The following is a 26,034-nucleotide window of genomic DNA, read 5'->3' as shown; positions in this document are numbered from 1 at the left end:
TCGAGCACAGATTAGTTTGCTATTATGTACAAGCACTTGTGCCTAGTAAACAATCTGGCAACCTCTCTCCCTCAAGTCTGAGGGAGAGAGGAAGAGTTTAGTTTTCCACTTTCTTGCACAGCCTCTAAATAAGAGAATAATGAAGTTCCCAAGTTCTGGAGGCAATGAATGAGCACCAGCCTGTCAGACAGAAGGAGACTGTACCCACAACTCCATGGCAGAGGACAGGACCCACGAGCCCACAGAACAGGCAGTACTTCTGAATTTTAGAAGAAAGTCTTCATAAGGAGAGGATAAACCAAAAATCAACTAAAGCAGTTGGAGAAAGTATCTCGAATGGCAATTTATTGATTCATGGCCGGTTTTCATCTACTGACCACTAGGATTAAAAGGTCAGGGTGCACCTGTAGTGCTGCTGATCCCCAGCCAATTAGACATGAAACTTGATTAAAGCTTGAGGGTGAATCAATGAGAAAAACACCATTAACCATATCACAGAGAATCAGCAGTGAAAAGACTGGAGTTATGCGGACTTGGGCCCCGCAGTCACTTTGATACCTAAAAATGCTGAAATCCTCAAAATCACTTCACAAAGCACCCCCTAAAATATCCCTGAAAATGTCTGGATGTAGGCAGAATTCTTCAGAGGGTACCTCCTGTTTCTGCTCAGGAATATTTGTGTGGTACTGGGGGACCATGACTTAGACAAAACGGAGCAATAAGCTACTTTGCCACATGAAAAAGACAGACTAGACCTCCAAGAAAAGGCAGATGCACGTGAAACAGAAGAATGAGAGAACATGAGAGGAGACAGAGAACCGGTAGTGCTGTGACCAGTGTTGTGACAAAGAGACACAATGAATGAGCAGACTTGGTACCCGGCAATCCCATGCTACTATGAGTCTCCTTATTTTTGTTGTTCTTCTCCTTTTTAAACTTGGTCACTAGCCGGAATTTTCCACTGCGGCTGCGTTTAGAATAATCCAGCATCTGGTTCTGTAAGAATAAAAAGGGAAAATCAGGCAGTAATAACTTGACTGGAACAGACCAAGAGCAACAAGTACTGCCAAGCCTGGCTCCATAACTTTGTAAGAGAGGAAAAAAATTCTAAACTCATTCTGATCAAGACAGGAAAGGAAACAGAGAAAGTTGATCCCATGTCAGGCAAGGGACCTTAGCAGGAAATTACTTTCCTCAGCCCTAGGGAGTCAAGTTTCCTTCTTAATGATTTTTTCGCACATCAGTTGTGTATTCACAGGAAGTCAAACACTCACAGCCAACTAGTGAAAAAGAGAACAGCTAGGGAATTACAGCCTTGGTCCTCCTCACCTCCTCATCACAGGGCTCCATAAGCTGCCACAACCAAGGGATGTCTGCCAGTTTCCTCAGCTGGAGGTCCATGTCTGCCAGGGCTGCTTGGAGCTGCTCCTTCTGTGGAGGATCTAATTGCTGGATCAGAAGTGGAAACAAAGCAGAGTTAAAAGCCATATGGTGGAACACACAGTCAGGTCCTTGGCTTGAAATTCCTAGCTAACAAAGCAGTTCCTCCTTTTAAAAGGAAGTGCACAGCAGGCACTCTGCCCAGACATTGCCAAGTTAACAACTTCCATCTTTTCTGAGCTCTAAACCCCACACAAGCTAGCTTGACTGCGCATCATGCCTATGTAGCAACACCATCCCAACTCCTGGATGATAACATTTAAACTGACTTCTTACAAAGGCAACGACGACCAAGACCAGCAAAATGTTGCTTGCCAGGCAACAGTAGGAGAGCAGAGAAAGTGAGAGGCTGCTTTACTCCTGCTTTGTGCTTCTTACCAGTGCCATCTTGCCCGCCAGCAGCAGCTCTGTCTCATTATGCAGGGCCTTGACATTATTCACCATCTCTACAACAAGGCTGCAGTTCAGACCCTGCGGGGAAGCAATTCATGCGCAAATTAAGCCTGGAAATGCAGAAGTCTGAGCAGTCAATAGGAAGTTGTTTTAGACAAGCAAGGCCTACTTTTGGTCAATCAGAAAGGAAAACCAAGAGCTACGGAGTAAGGACAAAACGGAAGATGCCAAGTGAGTGAAGTACCTCTGTAGACTTGGATTTAGCGTAGACTTTGTCCATAGACTTGGAGCTGGCATTGACAGCATGGGCAAGCTCCTGTTCCATGTCCTGATAGGATTGGGCTATTTCCCGAATGCTAAAGAGAGAATTACATGTTGCATCAGCATATGCTCAAAGCAGGAGATCTTTTCTGACTGGGTACCTCTTTTTAATACCCATCTGAGTGACAAGAGCAGAGAGAAAGCATGGGAGGGGCACAGCCTCTGGCAAAGCAGGGCCATTCTCCCTGCTGTAGTGAGCATGCACAGGCAAAGCAAGGCAGATTTCACATGCACAACTCCAGATGCAGATTCAATTCTCTACACAAGTTGAGATCAGTTTGAAATACGACCTACACATTTCAGTATGGCCATAGTGATGTGAAAGGCAGCTACATATATGGCAGTTTTAATTAACACTTCTCTAATGTGACTCTGGGAACTTTCTCTGAGACCCAGACCAAGGAGCTGAACACCTAACTAAAGGATGAGCATACAGTGACTTCTTCCAGAAACCTCTACTGGTCATCAGGGTTACAAGAACCCAACTTGTCATCTGATCTCCTAGAGAGGCCTTTGTTTCATTTCTGATAAAAATCATTGATATTCAAAGATAATGGGTTCTTTCAGGATTAAAGGGTCCAAGTTTATTCACGAAAGTAACATTCTTTGTTCAGAATGACCTAAGAAACTTCACTTGACTTCGGTCCTCATGCAGCTGGGACAGTGCATAATGAATTATGCTACACTCTATGATATGGACCAGCACTGCAGAAGGTAAGAGTGAACAGAAATATCTCCAGGAACAGGGAGTAGGACAAGAACTTCAGGCACCAAAGGAGAACTCTATTCACCAAAAGCAAATTGAGTCCCACCTGTGGATCAGAGCACCTGCAGCTTGACCAAACTGGTTGATCTGGGTAGATTCTTCTTCAGACATGATCTCTGGTTGCAGAGAGAAAGAGGAGGGTCGAGACAACTCACACTTCTGTTTGTCCTCCCAGGACTTCAGGGTGCTCTCAAATGCCTAAAAACACAGTAAGCAAACCGTAAGATATCTTGTAAAGCTCCTATAAAAACAATGGCTGTGCCTATGCCTGTAAAACATGTAGATCTGGTAGAGACACTTTTCTTTGCAGTACCCAGTTGTTCAGCTGCTTATAACTTTGGTAACTAGCTGTCTGGGCTGAAGTTTTCCATGCCACATGCTTACCCTGGCTTCATTTTTGCTTAAGCCTTGTTTTAGTCAAAATCGTTTGGCCAATTCTGAGGGCCAGATTAGCAAAATCCACTCATTCCCTACTGGTGGCAGCCCTTCCTTTGAATAGCTATATTGCCTCTACACTTCATACGACTGAGACATCTCAGAGGTGGAAATTAAAAATGTTCAAGGCTCCTCCACATCTGGAAGTAAACTGGGCTTCCTCAGTAACTGGTGGGACAAGCAGCTGAACTAAGAGCAAGGACCTGTCACACTTGCACCCTTACTGATATTCCTGCTGGCATCAGCTAGTGGTACAGGAAGAAGCAAACCAGATCCAATGCAGAAGGATCAAAATTGTATATGGTGAGAATGAAAACTGATACACAAAGCCCCAGGACAAGAAGAAATGGATCAGTGAGTGCAAGAAATGGCAGGAGAGGTTAGACAGGAGAAGGTAGCATGGGAGGGGTAGATTGAAATAGGAAGAATAATTCAGAGAAGATGAGGATAAGAAGCAGGGGTGTGACGTTTTCATGGAAAAAAACCCCAAAACCCCCAAACCAGCATTTGGGGAGCCTGAAAAGGAAAGGAGATTGGGTGGATGGGAAAGGGGAAGAAAAATGGCTGTCATGGATCCTGGGCCTGGACAGTCAATTAAGATGAGTACATGTAGAGGAATGAAGCTGGGTTAATTAGCATTGATAATGTACAGCTGTGGGCTGGCTTCAGGGGCGGTGGGTTGGTTGATGTAGACAAGGTGCAGCTGCGGCTGGTTCTGGTAAGTGGTTGAGAGGCAATGAAGAGAGAGCAGTCGAGGAAGAAAGGGAGGAGGGAAGAAGCAGAGAGAACACATGCCCTGGATGAGGCAAGGAGAAGGCAGCAGAGGGACTGGTATGAAGAGTGTGCTGGTACGAGATGGTAAAAGACCTTGTTGCAGCCAGCTAGATGGAGAGTGCTGCGACAAGTCCAGACTTGGAAAGGTGCACAGGACTAACAGCAGAGAGAGGAGACGGATGGCACAGAAAAGCCAGTGCCCACCAGAACACAACTGCCTTTGGGGATGACTCAAGGTTCTGGGGACATGCCATTCTCCTGCATCTGCAAATACTTGTGAAGCCCTGTAGTAAAGCATTCCCTTCCCCTACTGCTCCTCTCATACAGGACACAATTAGGCTCTCATTAGTGCAAGCTACCCACTGATCTCAACCTTGCTGATGACTCTTCAGTTGCCCAGGTGAGGCCACGTGAGGGAATTTGAGGTTTTTCCATCTTCAGTTTAGGAAACTAAATATCCCAAATCATATTTGAAAAATGCTACCAAAGGTACAGGGCCACACACATGAAGAGAGGACCCCGCTTCATCTACTGCATAGGACAGATTTGCTCTGTGAAGGAAGGGGTGTGCAACAACGATCAAAAGGACAGCAGGAAAAATAAGGATAAGCTCACATTCAAGACAAAAGCTGAAAGTTGCTCTGCAAAACTGGAACCTCTTCCCCAGTGGTAGTTTCATGCCTGCAAAACTGGGTTTGCAGGCAATGAGGAGCAGAATGGTACAATCATAGTGATGGCTTCAGATGGCCCTACACACAGCACACTCACTAGGGACTTGTGTGTCCTACCTGTTGTGCTTCACCTTTCCCACCATACCCACAGACAGGCTGCCTCTCCTTTTCTCCCTTCTGCCTTTACAGCAGCAATCTTTACAGCAGGAACTCTGTTTCCCCTTGCTCTCTGTGCTGTCTCCTTCAGTCACTCCCCCTCCAAGTCTCAGTGTGACATTGCAGAAGCTCTCTTACCCTCCAGGTTAAGAGACTGTGTGCACTATTCCCGTCTCCTCCTCTCCACAACATTTGCACCAAGGGGTGACAGGACAGGGGATAATGGTTTTAAACTAAAAGAGGGTAGAATCAGACTAGATACAAACAAGGAATTTTTTACAATGAGGGTGGTGAAACACTGGAACAGGTTTTCCCAGAGAGGCTGTAGATGCCCCATCCCTGGAAACATTCAAGGTCAGGTTGGATGGGGCCCTGAGCAACCTGATCCAGTTGAAGATGTCCCTGCTCAGTGCAGAAGAGTTGGACTAGATAACCTTTAAAGGTCCATTCCAACCCAAACTATTCTATGATTCTATGATAAATGTAAATACTCACTGTTCTCTCCTAGGGGTCTTGGGTATTGCCCTGTCCTACCATGACAGGGGCTTTGTACACCTGCTTTTGCTTTCTCTTCATCCCATCATACTTGCAACTTCCTGCCAGGCAATGTGCCTCAGGCCTGTATCAGGCTGCTTTCCCTTTTTACTCTTCTTTGCTCTCTCTTTTCTTGTTATTCAGGAGGTCAGTCCTTTGCAGAGGACAGATTTGCTCTGGAGGCTGGTTAAAGGGGCATTATGCTGGAAAGTATTAAGAGCTGCTACCAATTGAACTCTTTATGCATGGACAGTTACAGAGTTGGGAGGATCCATAAAGCCTGTTTATGCCACACCAAGGCCTTTATCCTTTTCTTTGGCTTACCAATACTCAGTAATACAGTAAAACTAAAAGGACACTTATTTGTGTGCTGGTACGCATCAGACATTTGAAAATTATGAGATGAGACAGACAGACAATGCTGAACAAGACATTAGACACTGCTTTACTTGGTCAATGAGGTATAAGGCACATATTGAACAATAATGAGAAATCAAAACATTGAACAGCTGCATCTAGGCAATCTGCAGCACTCGGTGAGGCAGGCATCCTGTGGGAAAAACAGCATGCAAGCATGTTAAGAAAGGCTGTCACAAGGCACCTAGAAAAGGAAGCAAAATAAGCTTGCATAAACAACCTTATTTATGTGATTTCTCAAGTGGTGAATGCAAGTTTAATCATGTTCTTTCCAAAAAAAGTTATGGTGTGTAGCAAAATATGCTTCTTAGATTCACAAAGATAAGCTTGCACCTGTGGCTGTTGCCACACCCTCCAGGAATACGTGACATCAAAACATGTCATACTCCACAGTGTATGCGAGGCTGCTCTTACCCTGTCTCGGGTGAGGGTTTGTGCCCTGTTCTTATGAACAATCCAAATGTAACCCGGAGGCTGGATCCAGGCTTCTCCATCCACTTGCACGGGAACTCCTTCTTCTCCAAGGATTGCTATCTTCACTGTCCGACACTGCAAGAAATGGTTGCATCCAAAAAACTCTAAAATGTTGGTTTTCCAGAAGTATGAGACATATGAGACATCCTCTTTCTTTCCAAAGCACTTCTCCGGGTACTGTAGCTTTGGTGCTACTAGAGGAAGATGTGCTTGGGTGGCGGGGCATGCCTTGCCCTTGTGCAGCAGGGACCATTTGCTGTGGGGTTCTGGACTAACTGGTATTTGAACTGCTGGTCTAACTCCCACCACAATGAATGCTAGCAAACAATTCCATGCCAAATTCCCCCTGAATGTGCCCATTTTCAGCCCTGGTGGATGCTCTTTTCACGGAACAGAGAGAGCACAAAGGAGAGCTTTACAGACTGAAATGGTCAAAAACATCACGAGATGGGGGAGGCAAAAAGAGCTCACAAAAGCATCTGATACCTGTGCAATCCGGTGATGCTGTAGGTTTATCACTCGTGACACTGCCATCTGCATGCTACCAAACACAGCTACCACCTCCAAAATCTTGTCATCAAAGGAGGGGGCTGTAAATGTCTAGCCAGATAGAAGGGAGAGAGAATTCAGTTGACATACAGCTCTGTTAGAGAGGGTTCCTTTACCCCCCATTGGTGCAGATCTGGGGGTCAACTTTCAACTGTGCTATTTAATCTGTGTAAAATTAATGATGAGGCTAGAAAGTGATGAAGATCTGCAGTGAGCTAGAAGGGAGATAAAAGAGCCTCGATATTCCCACTGTGCTTCTAATGGCAGCTCAAGTATAATTCAAACACAAAGGCTGTAGGCCACAAGGCAATATTTATTCTTATGAGAGTAGGCAATTTTTCATCTCAAATAATACAGTGTTTCTGACTGGATCTAACCCCCCCCTTGCCTTCAACGCACTTTACTTCTCACACAGCCTGAGGGGATGAGGGCAATCTAAAGCTCTTCCTGGAAGTCCAAATTGTCTGTTCTGGTTGGTTTTTTTCTCATCGTTACAGACTGCTTGGGTGTGAAGCTGCTGAAGATTGGATTTCAGTATCTTACCCACTTCACCACCTAGGTCCTGCACCTAGGGAGGAGCAACCCCGTGTACCAGCACAGGCCCATGGGCCAGCAGTGTGCCCTTGGAGCCAAGGTGGCCAGTGGGATCCTGGGGCGTGTTAGGAGAGTGGCCAGCAGGCGGAGGGAGGTGATCCTGCCCTCTGCTCTGCCCTGGTGAGGCCACATCTGCAGTGCTGGGTCCAGTTCTGGGCTCCCCAGTTTAAGAGAGACAGGGAACTACTGGAAAGGGTCCAGAGGAGGGCTACAAAGATGATGGGGGACTGGAGCATCTCCCTGATAAGGAAAGGCTGAGAGAGCTGGGGCTGTTTAGCCTGGAGAAGAAAAACACCGAGAGAGGATCTTATCAATGACTACAAATATTCTTAAGGGCAAGTATCACGAGGACAGGGCCAGGTTCTTTTCAGTGGTGCCCAGAGACAGGACAAGGGGCAACAGGCACAAACTGACACAAAAAGTTCCTTCTGAATATGGGGAAGATGATCTTTACCTTGAGGGTGACAGAGCATTGGCACAGGCTGCCCAGAGAGGCTGTGGAGTCTCCTTCTCTGGAGACATTCAAACCCACCTGGATGCGACCCTGTGCAACCTGCTCTAGGAGACCCTGCTTTAGCAGGGGGCTGGACTAGGTGATCTCCAGAGGGCCCTTCCAGCCCTGACTGTTCTGTGAATCTGTGATTCACATAGAAAGTACATGTAGACAGGCCCCTTGCCCTCTTCTTCCAAGTGCTATTCTCAGGGGCTATGACTTCAAAAGCAACAGTCAGTAAACATTTCCTGGATTGCCTGAGAGAATACTCACATCATCTTCCTTGGTTCCCCCCCAGAAGTTGGTGCCTCCTGCGTAGCTGGGAATGTTGAGTACAGCAATTCCCTGGAGACTAGGTAAAGGGATTGGCCTCCCATCACACTGCACAAAAATGAAGGCAACATTACCACATTACTCTCAGCACAACAGGAGAGCGCCCCTCCTGCCAGAGCACATGCTCTAAGAACAGAAATCAGCCTGCACACCTTAGCAATAAATTAATTCAGGTTTCTTCCAGTTTATTCTTGGCCTAGCAGAGTAAAACGTATCCACTCATGTCTCATGAACCACATCTCTTTTGGCAGACATGGATTTTAGAGAGATACTGTTGCTTCTCTTCCCCAAACAGGAATAAGGCACACCTGAGAGACTTGGCAAAGCCTCTTGGGTTTATTCCTCCAGAAAGGGGAGTAAAAATTCTGCAACACCTATGCAGTCTGCTGTGATGAAGGTCTCTTCCCACAAGCTACCTGTTTAAGCTGCACATGGCCTATACAAGAATATTTCTTTTCCAGTTTGAAGCACATTATAGCATAGTTAAATTAAGAGTTTTCCACTGCATCTACCATCCAAAATTATGTGTTCACACGAGACAGCACATACAACATGACAATCTTATCTATGCTGAACACTGAGCTGGGACAGCTAGTACTTGCCAGGAGGATGAGAACACAAGTTATCTTCCAGAACCAGGGAAAGCCACTTTTAGCTAGGTCAGGGTGAGATACAGCAAGTACATCCTATCAGGTAGGCAAGGGAAACACCCTTATGTCACCAAGTAGAATCATGACACCAAAGTCAAAGCATGTGAAGGAGATGCAATTAGGCACCCCAGCTTTAGGAACAGAAAAGCATGCTAATTCCTCACCTCCAGCAAGACTTTCTGCTCCAGGTTTTTATATGTTCTGTGTAGCAGCTCCTTGGTCCCCAATACTCCATACCACATCATGTTTTTAGTACGACTTCTAAGGGGGCAAATCAAAAAGGAAAGTTAGCATACGCATTTACTTTTTCACTTAGAAAGAAAAAAAACCCCACATTGAAATGGTACCTCCTACATCCTAAAACACAAAGGTACTTCACTTCCAAAAGGGTCAAACACTTAAAATGGTCATCACTTGTGCTAGGAAACTACTGCTCTTTAAATAAATGTTAGGTAGGAATTGAGGATGACTAACACACGCCACCAGAAACACACAGATTCCCCTGGTGCAGAACTTGTCAATCTCATACACCAGGACATCAACAGCATTTTGCTGTATTAGCTCAAGTCTAGCAAAACGCACCAATCCCAGGCTAAACAAAGCATCCTGTAGTTGCCCAGGTATTCAAAAGGTCCAAACCTGTGGTTTGCATTAAGTTAGGATCAAGGCTGAAATCACCCTCTGTGCCATTTAGAGCTGAGATGCGCTTCTCTCATGGCTAAATAGCAAGCCCAGGAGAAAAATCTGAGTGAGATCATGAAGTAAATGGAACCAATGCACTAAATCTAGACCAACAGTTACTCAAAGATCTTATACTAGCCACAACAGCACAATGAATCAGTAATAAATCAGTAACTTATCTCCTCCATCATGATTTTAAGCCTTGAAGGAAGATTATGAAGACAAGCTTGACAATATACCTATTCCGCACACTTGCACGCAATTGGCTTCAAAACCACACAGAAAGATAAAGTGGTTTCAGTCACTTCTGGTAGTACCCAACGTCAGCCAAATCCAAACCCACCTGCATTTCTCTGGGTGCTCATCACGTTTGTTATTGAAGTCCAAAGAAATCTTTGCATCCAGTCCAATTCCAAAGTAATTATTCATGACACACTTCTCTGTGTAACATTCACTGCCAAACAAAAGAACAGAACTCGCATTCCTAAGTCTACATACCACTTGGTATACATCTTACATGCCCCCTCTGGCCACCTCAGAATTCTCTTGCATGAAAAGGTGAGCAGCAATAAGGCTATATGCCAACATGCTCTGATAAGCATTGCTGGGAACTGCCTAAAGCCCACAACGAATATCAAAAGTAGCTACTGATGTGTGCTCCCTGGCCTACAGCCTCTGTCTGTAAGACTTCACAGCCACAAGATTTGCAGAGGAATTCTCCCCTTGCCACAGAAACATACTCAGAAGCCTACACTTCATTTACAAAGAGCTATGATGCTGGGCACCCGTATTGTGTAAAAGGTCTCACAAAACATTAGCAATGCTAATTGCTTATATAAGGTGTTACCAACATAGAGCCTGACAAGTGAGCCCAGAAGTGTCAGCTACTCATCGCAGGGGCACTGAATCCCATGAAAAAAAACTTAAAAGGTCTGTATCACTGGATTTTTGCTGTTCAACAGTTTAGCAGAAAGAGCTTGAGAGAGTCTTCACATCATATTTCCCAATGCCCCCCCCTGCTGTGGCCTGCCCGTGACCATTCCTGGGCCTCCATGCTGTAAGGGTAGTGATTCCCTCCCAGGTTACTATCGACTAAGTGGAAGCCAGAGCCATCTCTGAGTCTAGGGAGAAGACTGATCTAGACTTCATTCTTACCTAAACCCTAAAAATCTTCTACCATGTGTCAGATGTGTCACTGCATGTATAACTACACAAGCTGATCCTCACTGGCACCAGCGTATGAATTCATTTACATAACTCTGGGCTGCTGCAGTGCATTATTCAGCTCTATTAACTAATCTGCTTCTCTGCTGAGGTCCATTTGGAAACACCCACTCCCTCCCTTCAGCTTCCTGGGCATACTTACAGATTTTCAGGCTCAGAGTTAAAGGGATCAGCATGAATCAACAATCGGCTGATGACAGAGCTCCCAGGCAAAGAACCAGACATGCCAGCACGAATATCTGTAGGAAAATTGACAACAGGGAAGAGTGTGATTAATAACAAGCAAAAAGCAAGAAACTTCAACCTCAGAGACAAGACAACAGGGCAGAATATATTAACTTTTGTCATTCACTGTGGAAAGAAAACAGCAATAGTGCTTCCTTCCACTTCAGAAGGCGTAGCTCTGTCAATAAGGAGGAAGGTTTCTGGGGCTCCCTGCAGGGTTTTTGATTGACAGAGCAGCATGTAAGGCCAGCAGCACAGTTGTCCAGACACACTGAAATGGGAAATAGGAGTGTATTCACTGCAGCAGCTTTTCTGTTCCAGAGTTAGACATGCAACAACCTTGCTTCAATGAGGAGAGAGAGAGAAGTAGGACTGAAGTTATTCTCCAAGTTGCTCAAGAATTACTGCCTCCTGCTTCTTAAATTAATAGCTGGCAGTCCACAAACAGCAGCTTTGTCGAGACAAAGTAAACTACCTGCTTCCAGAAGAAACAATTTGAACAAGTAATTTGGGGGAAGAGGTGGAAGGACAGCGCCATGGCGATGGCAAGAAGTTGCTGCATAAGATGTGGCAGTTGGGAATTCTGCTGGGTCTTTGCACCTCCAGTAACTTCAGCCTTCACACAAAGGGACTGCTGCTCCCAGTCTATGGTTACCACTCCTCAGAAACCTCTCTCAGCAGCATCGTATCAGCCTTCTTAAGGTTACTTTGAGCTCAGTATCTCCTTGTAACTGGCATCCAAATTCTGTCACTGCACAGTGTTAAAAATCCGTGTCTAGGTCTCAGCTACAAGCTGGAAACTACTACAGCTCCATCGAAGTCTCCACTTCCCAGCCCTAGTGGGAAGTTATCCACAAAGGGATCTCTCTCCAAGTCAACCCTGCACAAAAGGACACCAGGCAGGACAATTTCACGTTTCCATGTGGAGACTGCAGCCTGTGCTGCTGTCACCCATACTCCAGCTGGCTGCCTAAATGGGAAGTGGTGGGTGTTAAACTTACTTGGGTAGAGGATTTTCGTGTTCAGCATTGGCAAGTTGTCCCGGTTTCCTGTCTGGGGAGGAAGAGATGCAGAGCTACCCAGTGACAAACTTCCTTTGTTTATTAGTCTTTCGCAAGGAGACTTGGACGCTGTAAAACACAAGACAAACATGGCTATTGACAAATAGAATGCTGTGATTCAGATCAGCACATAGCAGCACAGCCCAAGCAGCAAGACTAGGTCAGGAATCACTCAACAGCAAAACACTCTGGCCACCATAAAACAAAGAGTTGACAGAACCAGTCATTAAGAGACAGAGATGTGGCATATGTGCAGCCAGAAAGCCTCACACACTGGAGGTACCAAAACGCCACGCGCAAATATTAGAAATGGAGATGAGGAAAAGCTGGTGCCAGCAGCACAACAGACAGGGTATTTGGCTCCCAGTCAATACTCAGGTAAGTTCCAAGTACACCCACAGTAATCAGGGATCTCTAACAGATTACTCACATAACAGTTATTAAAGCAAACTGGCTTCTATTCTCTGTCACCTGGAAAGGATGGCAGGGGCTTACAGGGAAATGTCATCAGACAGATGACATGAAAAATGTTCAAGACTGTCCTTGTCCAAGCACTGAAAGCCAAGAGAACCCAGATTCCTGGCTAAGATGCAAGAAAATTTCTGAATCCTAGGCTCCGTATGCTAAGATCATAGACCAGCCATCAGATATGTAGCGAAAAATTGGGGGTGTACGATGCGCAGGCTAGAGCACAGAAATGTGTAGGGCCTGGTTACTGAAAAGCAATCACTCAAAAATTATAGAAAAACAGAACTTGGAAGGTAATGCATGTAACGCTGCCCTCAATTTTTACAACTAACAGAACTGTAATTTGCAGGCAAGATCTGCATGGTGGCAGCCCCAGAACAGTACCTTTCCGCTGGCTCCTCCCTTTGGACACTCCATAGCTGCTGCTGTGTGATGACTGCAGGGGGATTTTGTCCTCGTTCCTCAGCTCCTTGCCCTCTTCAGAGGCTGAGAGACTAAGAAGGAAGCCCTCCTGCTCCTGGGTCTGGGCGTTCTGTTCATCTACAGCTGTAGGAAGAGAGAAAGCAGGTGAAGCGCCTCACAGCTCTTCTAGCAAGGAACACCTCCCACTGATATAAATAACAACAGGATGGACTCTAAAGGCTCTAAAAGTGATGGGCTTCCATTTATTCCCATTTAGATGCTGCCAGAAATTCTAACCAGATGGACATCAAATGACTAATGAATTTTCTGTTTGCTTCAGCTGTCCTGGGGCAATAGGATAAGCCACTTGAAAAGGGCACTTAGACACATGTCATCAGGAGGAAAAAAATAGCAGTGGGTAAAAAACAATAGAAAGGAAAGAATATAGCTTACTCTAGGAGAAGAAAAACAGTTTGGGGAAGTTGAACAAATACATCTGAAACATAACTAGAGTTTGCCGAAGAGCTGGTAAGAATTAAATGCTAGCTTGCTGCCTAACAAACCCAAAACTTCCTTTGCATGTAATCAACGGGCCTTCCTCCGCAGCAACCCCTCCCAGAGCACAGCCCTCAGTCATCTACCAGCTCACTGCCTCTGCAGGAGGATGAGCCCCTCTTCTTTCAGTCTCTTCCCCTCCCTTTGCGCTGACGCTGGAGCTCATCAAAGCTACCCACAAGGCAATCCAACCCACTAGCCCAGCAGAAATATAAACTCTTCTTGCTGGATCGAACAGATTGGTTGGGCTCCAAGAGAAGTGCGAGAAACATGAAGCTGACATAAGGTAAGCAGCAGCGAAGTGGGACAGCAGTGAGGTCAAGACCTCCACTTCACCAGCAGCAGGCTGTTCACTCAGCTTCCATCATCTCAAATAACTTCACCTTCAGGACAGGTTATATACAACAGTGCAGTGCTGGAAATCCAAGCAATATTGCAACGATCTGTAACTTACTAAAGTAGCTCTTCATAGTACATAGGTGTGCCTGGACGTCACATCTGCAACTTCAATGCTTTTATCTCCAGTAATAAGCTGTTAAGTACTTCCTTAGGTCTAAGTTAAACCACTGAGTTTATGACTAACATCTGGGAGACTGACGCTTTTCAAAGGAAATGAAACTTTGAGCTATGGGTGTGAGTGGCCGGAAGGGGGTAAGGGTCAAGATGTGGAGAAGAGGGTCACCTGCCTAGGAAGTCAATACCGGAACAGAACTGATTTGCACCAAGGTGCAGTGCTATAAGATTTTCCCTGTGACAAAGGTAGTTTAAGAAGCTCCTGCCCTCTCCTGCAGTTGCACCACTGCACTCTTTTGCTGGTCTCTATTATAAAGAGATTTCTGAAACAATCCAAATTAAAATACTTAAAATAATTTATTCTCAAGTATTTTTAGATCTGTTGCACAGCAAGGGCACACAAACAGTTGCGCTGACACAATTGTGGTGTGGGTGGGAACAGACAGGAAACGCAAATGAACAGAGTGTGGGAGGGTAGTAACTTCCGAAACCAGCCCTATGGGAGAGAACATACCTTCAACTTCAGGCTCGTTTACCGAGCAATGTTTCAAACAGGTGGGCTTGGCAGAGATGATGCTGAAACTAAATGGCCAGGCTTACTGAACAGCTTCTCTAGCTCAGGAAAGCTGTTTTTAATAAAGAACTCTACTCTCTTCTGGAATAAAGGAAATTTATACTTCTCAAAAACCTGTAACAAGTCACAAGCAAGACTCGTAAGAGGTTACCTTTTTCTGCATGCTCTATTATCTGACGAATGGCTTTTTTCAAGCTGTTGGCTCTCAACATGAGCTGTTCTCGGGGACGAAATATCTGGGGCCGTGCAGTACATGATGAGCCCACTGACCGGTCACTAGAAGAATCACAAGCGCTGCCTGACCCATCACCATCTTCAGTTTCCTCGGCAATGGTGGGAGGAGGGTTTGGCAGAGATGAAGATGCTTGAGATTCATCGTTCAGTGTCTTCAGCAATGAGTCCAGCTTCTCCTTCAGGACAGAGCACTATGAGGCGAAGAAGAACATTTGAGTACAACTAACAGTAGACTGGCTAGCTCATTCTTTTAGTGCTTGCTGAACTGCTGCTGTCCTAGTTCTCCAAAAACAGAGTAGTTTCCCACTTCAGAAGTAGAAACCCAAACAACTTTTCCAAATTTACCTTCCTGGCCATGACCTCTGATTCCTCTGAGCTTTCTGTTGCCTTCTCATAGGCCTTCCCTACTCGAGCCACAAAATCTTTCACTGTCTCACAAAGCACCCTAGACAAAGAAGGTAGTGAAAACAAAGTCATGCAAGGATTGTCTCCGGATTTTCACAGCGCAGCTTTCACTTAAGAGTAACTGTCTGCTAAGTACTCACTTGGCTGAGGAGATGACCACTGAGTGTTGGTCAGAAGTCAAAATTTTGGACAAATGAGCAGCCACAGAGTCTTCATAGAAGAGAATCTTCTGCACCTGGTGACAGTGAGAAACAAGCCACTGGGGTGCTGCTTCCCAGCATTACAACATATGCTATGTAACTCTGGCTCCCCAGACAGTACCTGTCATTCTACAGGTTCCTTTTGCCCTGGAAAAGTTATGTGGTCCAGGGCTCAGTTACTCACTGAAGACTTGAATCTGATGACAAAACTACTTCTGAACCTAGAATTCAGCAGCAGCGCATTTCTTAAGAGTCTGACCTATTGTGGATCTAAAACTGGTCTTTTATGACTGCTGTGCAGCTTTCCACAATTTCAACAACGTGATGCCATGACAGCAAATAAAAGTCAGTAATTTCTTCTCTGTCCTGTTCCAAAGCATCTTCTCATCCCTCATTATGGTTGCTGCCTCTGGTAACTCAACCTCCATCCTTCTCCATAACACTTCATTGACTTAAAGCCCCCTGATCTTTCTAGCTCCTGCTACACCCAAGTCATGGCTTAGGCCTGCTCCACTTAAGCTCAACCGCTGCCTCCTATCTTTTCTGTTCTGAGGCTGTTGCTCCCAGTCCCCTGCCCTCTGCATCTCACGAGGTACCTCAGAATCCTCACTGAAATCTTCAGTGACTGTGGAAGTGGAGGCCTGGCGAGGGAGTTTGGTTTCATACACCATGATGCTCCACCTGTTGAAAAGGAGGCATCATACTTGTCACTAGAAGGTAGATGATTTCCTCCTCTATCCAAAGGACCTAACAGGTTAGAACCTCAAAGCAGAACAAATTGCACTTTGGTTGGGGCGTGACTGATGTAGGGAAGCCACAGAGTTGCAGCAGAACTGCAGAAGGGCTGAACTGAAGGAAGAGGGCAGGATGATACCACAAACAAGTATTCTACAGCATAAGGAACTTCCCTCTCTTTCACAGAAATCCTATGGGCATTACTTGATTCAGTATAAAAGATGCTAAGATGCAACTCTAAAGACAAGAAGCATTTTTAAATGTACAAAGACATAAAGACGATTTCAATACTAGAAGTAAAGATGTACATTTCTGCACTCAGCTTTCATTTCTAAGCCAAACTCAAGATAAATTGGTTCAAATTTACAAAGAAAAAAAAATGAGCTTAACAAATAAATCATGACTGTAAGGGTGAAAATTCAATTGCTGAGAACTCTGGAACACAAGAGAGGACACTGGATGTCAGACAATTTCACTCATTACTATTCTGCAGCAGTGACACAGAAAGCCAGACTACCTTTTGCTGCTAAAGGGTGACAGAGGATTATCAAAAAAACCCCACATTAATTGGCATCAGTAAGAAGCTCAGCTGCTGGGCAGAATCCAGAACTGCCCAGTTCACCTGGAAGGGTCATTTCACCCAGCTCTTGAGCAGGGGAGGATGTTAGTGATGGTTACTCACCTGTCCAGCATTTTGGTACTGGCCCTCTCCAGCTTCTCCAGGATCTGCGGGAGCTGGGTATCATCATCACAAGCAGACCCCCAGCCTAAGACACGGGCAAGGTCATTCCCTGTTCCCAAGGGCAGCACTCCCAGCTGGCACTGCATCAGAGAAAAGGAAACCAAAACTGATATTCAAATGGGAAAACACAAGCCACAACAAGACTGATTCCTTACACAGACCAGTCATTGAGAAACATCTAGTCCCAGGGAGAGGAGGAACCAATTCGATGGGGAAAGCAGCCAGAAGAGCATGCAAGTAAGGAAAAACTTCCTTTGCTTTTCAGTTGTTAACTGAGGAGCACATTACAGCTACCATCTCAAGGAGCACCTTGCTAAAAGTAATCCCAGCTACAGACGTATTTATTTAACCATCAGGTGGTGCTATTGCTTTTTCTGTGAAATTAGCAGCAATCTCTCCAAGACAAAATGGAAACTAAACTCTGTATGATGCTTCTACTCCAGTGAGGTTTCTGTCTATCCCAAGCCTCAGAAACTACAGCACAAGAATTAAACAGAACAGATGATGAGCACAACTTGCGGAATTCCCAGTTTTCTAACTGCAGCCCTTTCTGAGAATAAGTCTCTGCTGGCAACAGAGCAGGAGTAACTCAGAGCTACTCCAAAAGCTGGATCTTGTCAGAGGGAGCTGTGGAGGAACACTAGAGATAGGAATAATGAATTAGCCCAGTACTGCTTCTTGCAGAAAACTGCTGCAAGAACACTGCTGTGGAAAGCTTTCAGCAGCTTCAGTCCTGGGGCAAGCTACATCTGTATGATCAAAGAAAGTCCTCGTCAACCCGTGCTGTTGTTATTACTCCACTCTTTCATCCAACCAAGCTGTTTGGGCAGGTACCTGCTTGTGAAGGTTGAGGCTATCAATTTCGGAGAGAACCCAGCCAACACTTCCGTCCCCACCGCAAACTAGAATCCGGAAAGTGTCAAATTTCTGGAATAAGCGTAAACTATGGACAAGGGAGAGAAAACAGCATGAGGGAAGAACAATCAGCTGTTACAGAAAGAAATGATAAACACTTCCGATCTAGGTAATAAACATGGCAGATTTGCTTAAAGTAGGCTCTGATTTTGCAATGAATGCAGGCCACTGTCAGATTACAATGAATTAAAATGATTATAAGTAAGGACTTATAAATACAGCTAAGCAATTTACAATGGCTATTCACTACCAAAATATGTCCCAGACATACTTCTTTACTAAAGCAGGACACTTTTGTCTGAACAGAAGAGGAAACAGGCATGTGATAACTGATTATCCATTGAATTTAATTCCTTTTTGCGGAATTGCTGTGTTCAACCTAACACTAGTTTTTTGTCACTGGAGCGCTCTGATGTCACTGCCTTCGCGCTCAAGGCCACACCAATTAAAGCAAAGCTTGAAGAGTGGGAACTTCACACAGTTGTTCAGTAAGCAGACAACTGCAAGAGGATTTAAAGCCTCACAAGCTTTAGTCCTTCTTCTGGGAAAGCAACGTAAATCAATGCTCTGGCGCCTAGTCTGTCCTGCAGGCAGGCAAACAACTCACCAGCAAGACAAGTGAAATTCTCTATTCACCCCTTCCAGAATATTAGAAACAACCTCCCCTTAAGCTGTTTGAAATCATGCTTCTTACTGAACATCTTCCACAACTACTGCCTGCTTTTATATTGGTTTCGTAAATTTTTTTTATTATTATTATTACCTAAACAATATTTGCTGTAGTACAAGAAAATCCTTATTTCTTCAAGTGTTGTTGACACATGAAAAAAGGTTATCAGAAATCACAACATCTTATGGTACAGTTTGACTGGCACCAGCTGAGAATATTTAAATTATCAAGAAGCAGCCTTTACATCGTACCATCATTTCCTTTTTAAGAAAGCATAGGAGAGCAGCTGTTTTAGAAGTCTGTACCACAGCTTGAGAAAATAATTGATTCCCTCCCTTCCCTTCTCTCCTGCTTAAAAGCAAAATTCCTCTCTACAGTCAGTCCAACAGAGGAGGAGAAGAAAAATATTTAATTTTAAAAGCTTTCTGTAAATTATTTATCAGCCAAACACATCCCCCTGGACAGCATGCTGCAGTTCTAAAGGCCAGTTTTGCAATGCACTATGGCAAGAAACCACAACAGTCCTCAGAAGAGCAGAACCTAAGGGTCACTCATCTAGGAGTGGACAGTCCCAGATTTAAAAACCCTGCACCTACAGGTCTTAGCCATAGACTTTGAGTCACGTTTAGAAAAATATGAAGGAGATCTACCTCGTGTTGGCTCTTATTTATATAAGAAGCACCTATTCATGACAAAAGTTACTCAAAATACAATGCAACAGAGAAACATTTGGAAGGGGGCAAACTAGAGACCAAACGTGTTTTTTTTAAACAGAGCTGCAGAAATACCCTAAAGGAATTTATTCCACAGCACTCACTGTTGGTTGTTTGTGGTTTTTTTTCAATCCATAGATATTCTAGTGGTAAATAAGCCTGAAATGTCACCTAGATCCCAGGGCAGTGCTTACCAAAAGCACTCCTAAGAGATGTTTTCCCCACATCACCATAACATCTTTAAGGGATGGAAGTTTCACATAGTTCCCAGGTAAGTTACTTCTTGATAAATCTCATTCAATAATATTCATTTGCTATCCGTGACGTTTGTCTGTTCACCCGCTTTAACTGAAGCTAACAGTACATCAGGATGCCTGCTACAAATCTGTCTGCTGACAAGTTTTATTCTGGTTGCAAGCTTGGTCTTCTTTCAGGGGAGTGTTTCTGGAATTCCCCCAAAACCCCTCAAGCTATCCTGCTGTTACCAATGAATGGAAATAATAACCTTTCTCAACATCATTTTTTTGTTTTAGCTAATCAGTAACACTAAACACAGAGAGTGGAAAACCCCTCAAACTTCCTACGTTTTCAATCTTCTCTGAGGAATAGAGTCCTTGTTACATTTGAAGATGAGCTTATAATCAAATAAATCACTTGTACTTTTCTGGTATTGCAAGGAATGTGTGCTTCCGTAGAATATCTGCTTACCCAAGGTGAGGTCCTCCATTCATGAGGTCAAAGACCTGCGCTGGATTCAGTAGCTGCTTGAATCTTCGTAGAAATTTTACACCCTGGTTGTCTCCACTTTTTGAGTTGACGAAGACCAACAAAGGGCTTGTGCAAGAAGGGGGACAAGTAGCTTTCCAGAAACCTGTTGGGGAAAAGGGGAGAGGGAGGAAAAGCCAAGATGTGAAGCTGCCGCATGGAGACAGAGTGAGCTAAAAAACCAACACCCCACACCCCAGCGCAGCTATGAAGAAGCTAATACTTTCCTTGTGCTTATGGCACTCACTGGGTAAACGCCAAATGTGCACAGCCCTGAATCCAGCACGAACCACACCTCATGCTGCCAAATGTCACACTTATCTCCTAGCAGTATGCCAAAATTTTCAGCTTTTCCAACCCTCCCAAACCGCTTCTGCAATATAGTTGTTCTCAATAAATTTTAACAGCTACATCTCAGTGAATACTGACGTTACAGGGCAATAAACCAAATGCAAAAGCAAAGCAAACCATTCACTGCCACACTTCAGCCATGTCTTCCAGTTTGGAATTTCAGCAACACCAAAATCGGAATTTTCAGTTGACAGAGCCTGGCATTAATAGTGTTAGCTGAACGGACTGTGATGAGAGGAAGATAAAGAAAGCGCTACTTACTGCCCATACTTACCATCTGAATCAATGCTGTTAAGAGCAGTAGGAGGAATGACAGATACTTTGCACAGCCCAAGAGGGCACTTGTTTGGCAACAACTCTTTACATGCTGTGTGTACCTGAAAATACCACCAAAAATATAATCAATCATTCAGACTCTTTTGGGCCTGAAGACACAACAACAAGAGGTTGTAAAGGAAGAGTAAGAAAGGAAGAGGGGGCAAATCCAAGGAAATGTCAATCAATACAGTTATTTTATGAATGATCTAATCAGTCTTCTACTAATTCTCCTCTTCCCTTTAGTGTGTAATTTTTCTGCCATTTGAATTTATAAGACTAGCACTTTGAGTGCTGAGAGGACCAGGTAAGAGATTCTGGGCTTTAAGCGCCTTCAAGCATCCTGCTTTCAAAATCCTAGCCTCAGTTGAGAGATCAGAAGTAGCAACAGAAGAAAAAGCTGGGAATTCAAGAAAACAAGAAAGCAAAAAACAAAGCAGGAAGACAGGAGGGACGTAAGAGGTAAGAGAAGGGATTACTAAAGCCACCCAAAAAAGGAAATACAAAGTAGAGTAGGGCGCTCCAATTATTTCTAGTACACGAAGACTGCAAGGTAGAGGGTTTGCTTGGGGTTTGGGCCCCTGCCCCCCACATTATAAACACATATTTCGTGATACTTCTCTTATTAATATTATAGACAACTGGAAACATAGCAAGATCTGCATCACTACAGTGGTTAGGCAAGAGAAACCTATTGCAATGGCAAGGGAAATTGCTATTATTAAAATAGCTCAGTATTCTTTCTTCTTTTCTGTTCTACGTTTTCAGCTTGTAGAAATTACAAATAACAGCTCCTTAAAACCCAACATCTCCCATGCCTGGGACACTGATTCATATCTAGTGTAATTAGATTCTTCTATAAAAGCTCGCTATCAAAAGAAAATAAGCTTGCAGATAAGTCAGATTCTTATTTCAAGTCTTAATTTTATGCATCACAGTGATACTTTTCAGCACAGATTTAAATTTCTATCTCTTGCAAGCTGTTTATCAACTGGAGAAAGAACAATAAAGTCCTTCACAGCAAATACTGGCAGCACATTAAGAGATTTCATTTTAAGTAAATGTCATTAAAAGAACACACCACAGAGCTGATCAAAGACTATCCTTTTACTGAAATTATCATGTTTATTCAACTTACCATGGCTTTGCACCAAAGGCAGCGCCAGTCTTGCAAACGTAGGACACTGCCACAGGTTTTATCACACACAGTGCATTTGGCACTCACAGGCAGGTTTCCTTCCAACCACTGATGTGGCATCGAGATCTGCAAATGGTACAGAGGGAGAGAGGCAACATGGACTTTCCAGAGAACAGCTTAAGGGCACAGGATGCACTATGGCACAGAGACATAGAGACAGGCGAGTCTTTATACGCACTGTTTAAGGACAGCAAAGGCAATTTCTAGAAAACACTTGACAACCTCTTTCAGCATTTTATGTCATGCTCAAGCACAAAGAGACCAGGTGACTCACCCCAGGCTACCCAGGAAACACTGACCTACATCAGACATCCCATATGCTAAGGTACTGTTCCAACCACTCATTCATCTTTTTTTCTGTGAAAACTCAGATTAGGTTCCCCATGCCTCCAATTTTCTAGCCTCAACTCCCCCAGTCCATAGCAGGAATCTCTTCCTATTAAGGAGTCCTCACTACCCTGGTTGGACTTTTCACACAGAATCTCATGCTCTGACAGTAAAGGTCTTTTCCACATCACTAACACGTAAAGGCAGAATCTGTTATTTGTACAGTGAAGAAAGCTGTAGAGCGCATGCCAGTGTTTCCATCAAGAAAAGGGTAAAAGAACTAAGACTAACGCCTACCCCATCTTCATCCTCAATGATATCCTTCCCAATAGAGGCCAGAGTTGTCCACTTGCAATTATTGGTTGCTCGCACAGCACATCGCTTGTGGGCTTTAAACTTGCACACTGCAGAGGAAAAGAAGACTATATTAATCCTGTGATTTTATGCCTCAGAACGCAAAATGTGGCAGTGTGTGCAAAAGCTTTCCCAAGTGACCATATTTGGCTCCAGAAGAAAGCATGGGCACACACTACCCTTGTTAGCACTGCCAAAACTATCAGCTCTAAGCGTACCAAGTAAGATGAGCTAGCTATTAATTCTTGCCTTGTCAGTTTTGCCAGTTGCTTGTACAAAGCTTAGTTATCACCTTGTTAACTTTGACATGATTTACAGAGTCATACACGCCTGCATCCTTTTACACAGTGTGGGTGTAACCTCATTCACGCTAGAAGTATGAGCACGTCTGCTATGCCAAAGCTGGAAAAGAATAACCTCCCGGCATTCAAATGCTTAACAAGAATGTTCTTAAAAATATGATTATTCTCATGAAAAAGAGTATTCTTATGACTCTTCATCTGATACCTCAGAAGTACGTATCTGTTCCCTTCAGAAGCATAATTTAATTAAGGGATGGCAGTATTTGTGTAAATGGGGAAAAAAAAAATATCAGCTATATTACTCTCAGGTCCAACACTAAAACCAGCATGAAAACATCATTGCAGCCATTATCCTTTTACAAAATGCCTAGACCCTGATCTTGACTTCTGCAGGAAAATTCTCTGTGAAGCCAGAGGGATTCAGCAGCAAAGGGTTTCAGCATAAGGCCCAGAAAAGACCTTCAGTCTCATACACAGCCTGTATCTCTATCCAGTGTACTATGCAGCATTTTTCTACATCTTTTTGTAGACTGTTAACATTCCTCTTCAGTTATCTCTGGAACATGGCACTGAGCTATGAAGATGGCACTCCCCAAACCGGAGACAAGAGAGCACGTTTACCTTCACATGAGAGCCCATGCGACGTGACTCCAGATAATGCCTCCCGACACACATTGCAGTACGTTGGCCGAGCATGTGAGCAGGCGTACCAGTTATGCATCCCTGAGAAATGGTCCATGCTGTACTGGGTAGACTAGCAAAATAAATGTATTACAGCAAAGTCTAAAGTGGAACAACACAACTTTCTTTCCTTAAAACAAAGACTTGCACATAGCAGTCAGGAAAGGCAGAAACAGAAAACCTCTGCTAGGGAAGAGTAGGCCGCGTACACTTTATACACACTACCTGCAGCTCAAGAAGGTCTTTAAGCCAGAAGAGACTACTTGAAGAAGCCACACCTTCACTCCTGCTCCTGTCCCACCTCCCATCCTTGTCTCGCTACAAATGAGCGTAGTGAAATGAACCGGAGAAGTTATCAGCTGTGGAGTTGATCCTTCCCTTCCCTGGTTTTTTTTTGTTGGATTAAGTTTTCAGCCAGATGAATTCCCTTGACCTGGTTTATTGTGTGGCAGAGGAATGCTTGTGCCAGCATAAGGGAGGAGACAACAGGGAGACAAGCATCACAGTAGGGAAAACAAAAGACAGCTCCTTTTGGTGGCAGTGCTGGTCTAACTACAGCCCCAGAAAGCAAACAGATGCACTGAAGTAAGCAAAATACTGACCAAGCAAGACGTGAATTAGGACAAGGAGGGTAACTGAAGAGTAAAAAGACAATGGGCAAAATGTGTTTCACAACCTACCCATACTCTGAGAAGTGCTCTCACAGTTACCAAGGGAGAGTATACAAAGCCACAAGCATTCTTTGGAGAATTACTTCAGTGAATCCGGGATAGATTTTACAGAAAGCTTAACGCCATGCCCATTACAGTCAATAAAACCAACTTCTATTAAGTTAACTGGAAGCTGACTCCAATCTCAAAACAAGCTGTTATTTAGAATACGAGACACAGAGTGCAAAGGAACACATTTTCCTATTACCTCAAAATGTTCACGGTTTTGTACAGTCTTCAGCGCTGCAATCCAATCTTCCATCTCTTTTCTGTTATCAGCACAAAGGATGAGCTTCCGACATGGAGTGATAATCTGAAGAGTGAGAGAAAATTAATAGTGTGTATTCTGGGCATGTCAGTGACAGAACAGAGAACACGTTATCACTAGTATAGTCTATTGAAGCTATTTTCAGAGGCAATGAGCTGCACAACAGAGCAGAGGTTATTTGTACCTTTCAACCATACTTCTCTTCCACTGTAACATACCCTAATTTCTTCACAAATGTGCAGAACCACAGACAGCTGTCATTCCCTGTATTGAATCGAGTAAAGAAGTCTCTCACCCCCAAATAACAGCACAACACAAATCAAGCACAGGGCAGTGGGAGTGAATATATTACACGTGCAGACCTTGCATAAGTTTTTTGAAGTACTTAATGACTTTTTAAACTGGCAACACCATTAAAACATTTTGTTAACAACATAATATATCAGTTTTTAGCAATTAATGAATTAGATAACATACTCCGTAACATCATACTAAAAATCTGGTTAAGAGTCATGACAAGTGGGGAGGGGGGAGGGGAGAAATCAAACAAAATAAGCAATCCAGAAGAGAAATCACTGTATTTTGAACCCTCATGTTTCCTGAGGCCTCGTTCTGTTTATTACATGAGAGATATTCCAACAAATGTTCCGCTAGCAGCTTGAGGCTGCGGTGAGTTTGCCTCCCTCTAAAAATACTGTCCCTCGAGTGTGTTTCTAGCATGGGCTAATTCCCATGCATTAGCTGCCCTGTGTTAAATGAACAGCTCAATGTTTTAACAAACCGGTAGAAGCCGCAGAGTGGCAGAGGCTCCCCTCTGCCCAGGAAGGCAGGCAGGTCCCTGCACACCTCCCACCACTGCTCTCTCCTTTGGGCAGCTGGAGGCAGCAGAGAGAAATGAAAGCTCCCAGCTCTTCAGAGGGCCTTACCTGCTGTGCGCAGGGCTTCCCATCCAGCTGGGGTCCAGACTTGACTATAAATCAACATTTATTCTTCTCAAGACAAAAGTCTTTCTTCCCCACACTGCAGTTATCTCACTAACGCTGTCTCTTTGTGCCTATCTCTATTTCCATCAAACTAACTTCTTAAATTAGACCAATGCTTAAGTGTTTGCAAGACCTGGATGTAAGAAAAGCTGCATTACAGTTGAGCACCATTAACAAAAATCGAAACGTTCCCCTTTACGTCAACTCTAAAAAATTGCAGCAGCCCAGACTCTCCTGCACCCCTCTACATTTTGTACATGAAACAAACTGTCTACATCATCTGCTTTTCCAGCAAATTGTACCCTAACATCGGAAATAATGGATGAAAAGGAACTGGGATTGTGTCAGGTTGATGCGGTCCGTGTGACTCCGGCCAGCATGCAAACACAGTTTTATTAATGAACACTAAAAAACCCACACACATCACCCCAACACATGACCCCTGTTAATCAGCATTTCCCAG

General features: G+C 44.2%; 1 protein-coding gene across 7 annotated transcripts in view; it reads right to left on the bottom strand.

The window, feature by feature from the left end:
* DGKD (diacylglycerol kinase delta) overlaps nucleotides 1-26,034 on the bottom strand; it is a 62,422-nt gene that overhangs the window by 6,000 nt on the left and 30,388 nt on the right. For 6 of the 7 annotated variants that reach the window (XM_055723582.1, XM_055723583.1, XM_055723584.1 and 3 more), the window contains 25 exons: nucleotides 24,529-24,633; nucleotides 23,551-23,683; nucleotides 22,571-22,677; nucleotides 21,887-22,012; nucleotides 20,708-20,810; nucleotides 20,026-20,188; nucleotides 17,854-17,962; nucleotides 16,960-17,099; nucleotides 16,139-16,223; nucleotides 15,483-15,577; nucleotides 15,283-15,382; nucleotides 14,855-15,128; nucleotides 13,044-13,205; nucleotides 12,132-12,260; nucleotides 11,048-11,144; nucleotides 10,025-10,135; nucleotides 9,165-9,261; nucleotides 8,291-8,398; nucleotides 6,868-6,981; nucleotides 6,322-6,456; nucleotides 2,967-3,118; nucleotides 2,078-2,189; nucleotides 1,819-1,911; nucleotides 1,330-1,449; nucleotides 879-996 (listed from right to left, as the gene is read on the bottom strand). In XM_055723582.1, coding sequence (XP_055579557.1) covers nucleotides 879-996; nucleotides 1,330-1,449; nucleotides 1,819-1,911; nucleotides 2,078-2,189; nucleotides 2,967-3,118; nucleotides 6,322-6,456; nucleotides 6,868-6,981; nucleotides 8,291-8,398; nucleotides 9,165-9,261; nucleotides 10,025-10,135; nucleotides 11,048-11,144; nucleotides 12,132-12,260; nucleotides 13,044-13,205; nucleotides 14,855-15,128; nucleotides 15,283-15,382; nucleotides 15,483-15,577; nucleotides 16,139-16,223; nucleotides 16,960-17,099; nucleotides 17,854-17,962; nucleotides 20,026-20,188; nucleotides 20,708-20,810; nucleotides 21,887-22,012; nucleotides 22,571-22,677; nucleotides 23,551-23,683; nucleotides 24,529-24,633 — 3,088 coding nt within the window. Of the gene's footprint in view, nucleotides 1-878; nucleotides 997-1,329; nucleotides 1,450-1,818; nucleotides 1,912-2,077; nucleotides 2,190-2,966; nucleotides 3,119-6,321; nucleotides 6,457-6,867; nucleotides 6,982-8,290; nucleotides 8,399-9,164; nucleotides 9,262-10,024; nucleotides 10,136-11,047; nucleotides 11,145-12,131; nucleotides 12,261-13,043; nucleotides 13,206-14,854; nucleotides 15,129-15,282; nucleotides 15,383-15,482; nucleotides 15,578-16,138; nucleotides 16,224-16,959; nucleotides 17,100-17,853; nucleotides 17,963-20,025; nucleotides 20,189-20,707; nucleotides 20,811-21,886; nucleotides 22,013-22,570; nucleotides 22,678-23,550; nucleotides 23,684-24,528; nucleotides 24,634-26,034 lie in introns of those variants that run through there. The other variant, XR_008734449.1, reaches the window with a different exon arrangement.

The sequence above is a fragment of the Falco cherrug genome, chromosome 11 (genome assembly GCF_023634085.1).
Source record: "Falco cherrug isolate bFalChe1 chromosome 11, bFalChe1.pri, whole genome shotgun sequence".
Classification (NCBI taxonomy): domain Eukaryota; kingdom Metazoa; phylum Chordata; class Aves; order Falconiformes; family Falconidae; genus Falco; species Falco cherrug.
This window is presented reverse-complemented; position numbering and strand designations above follow the sequence as displayed.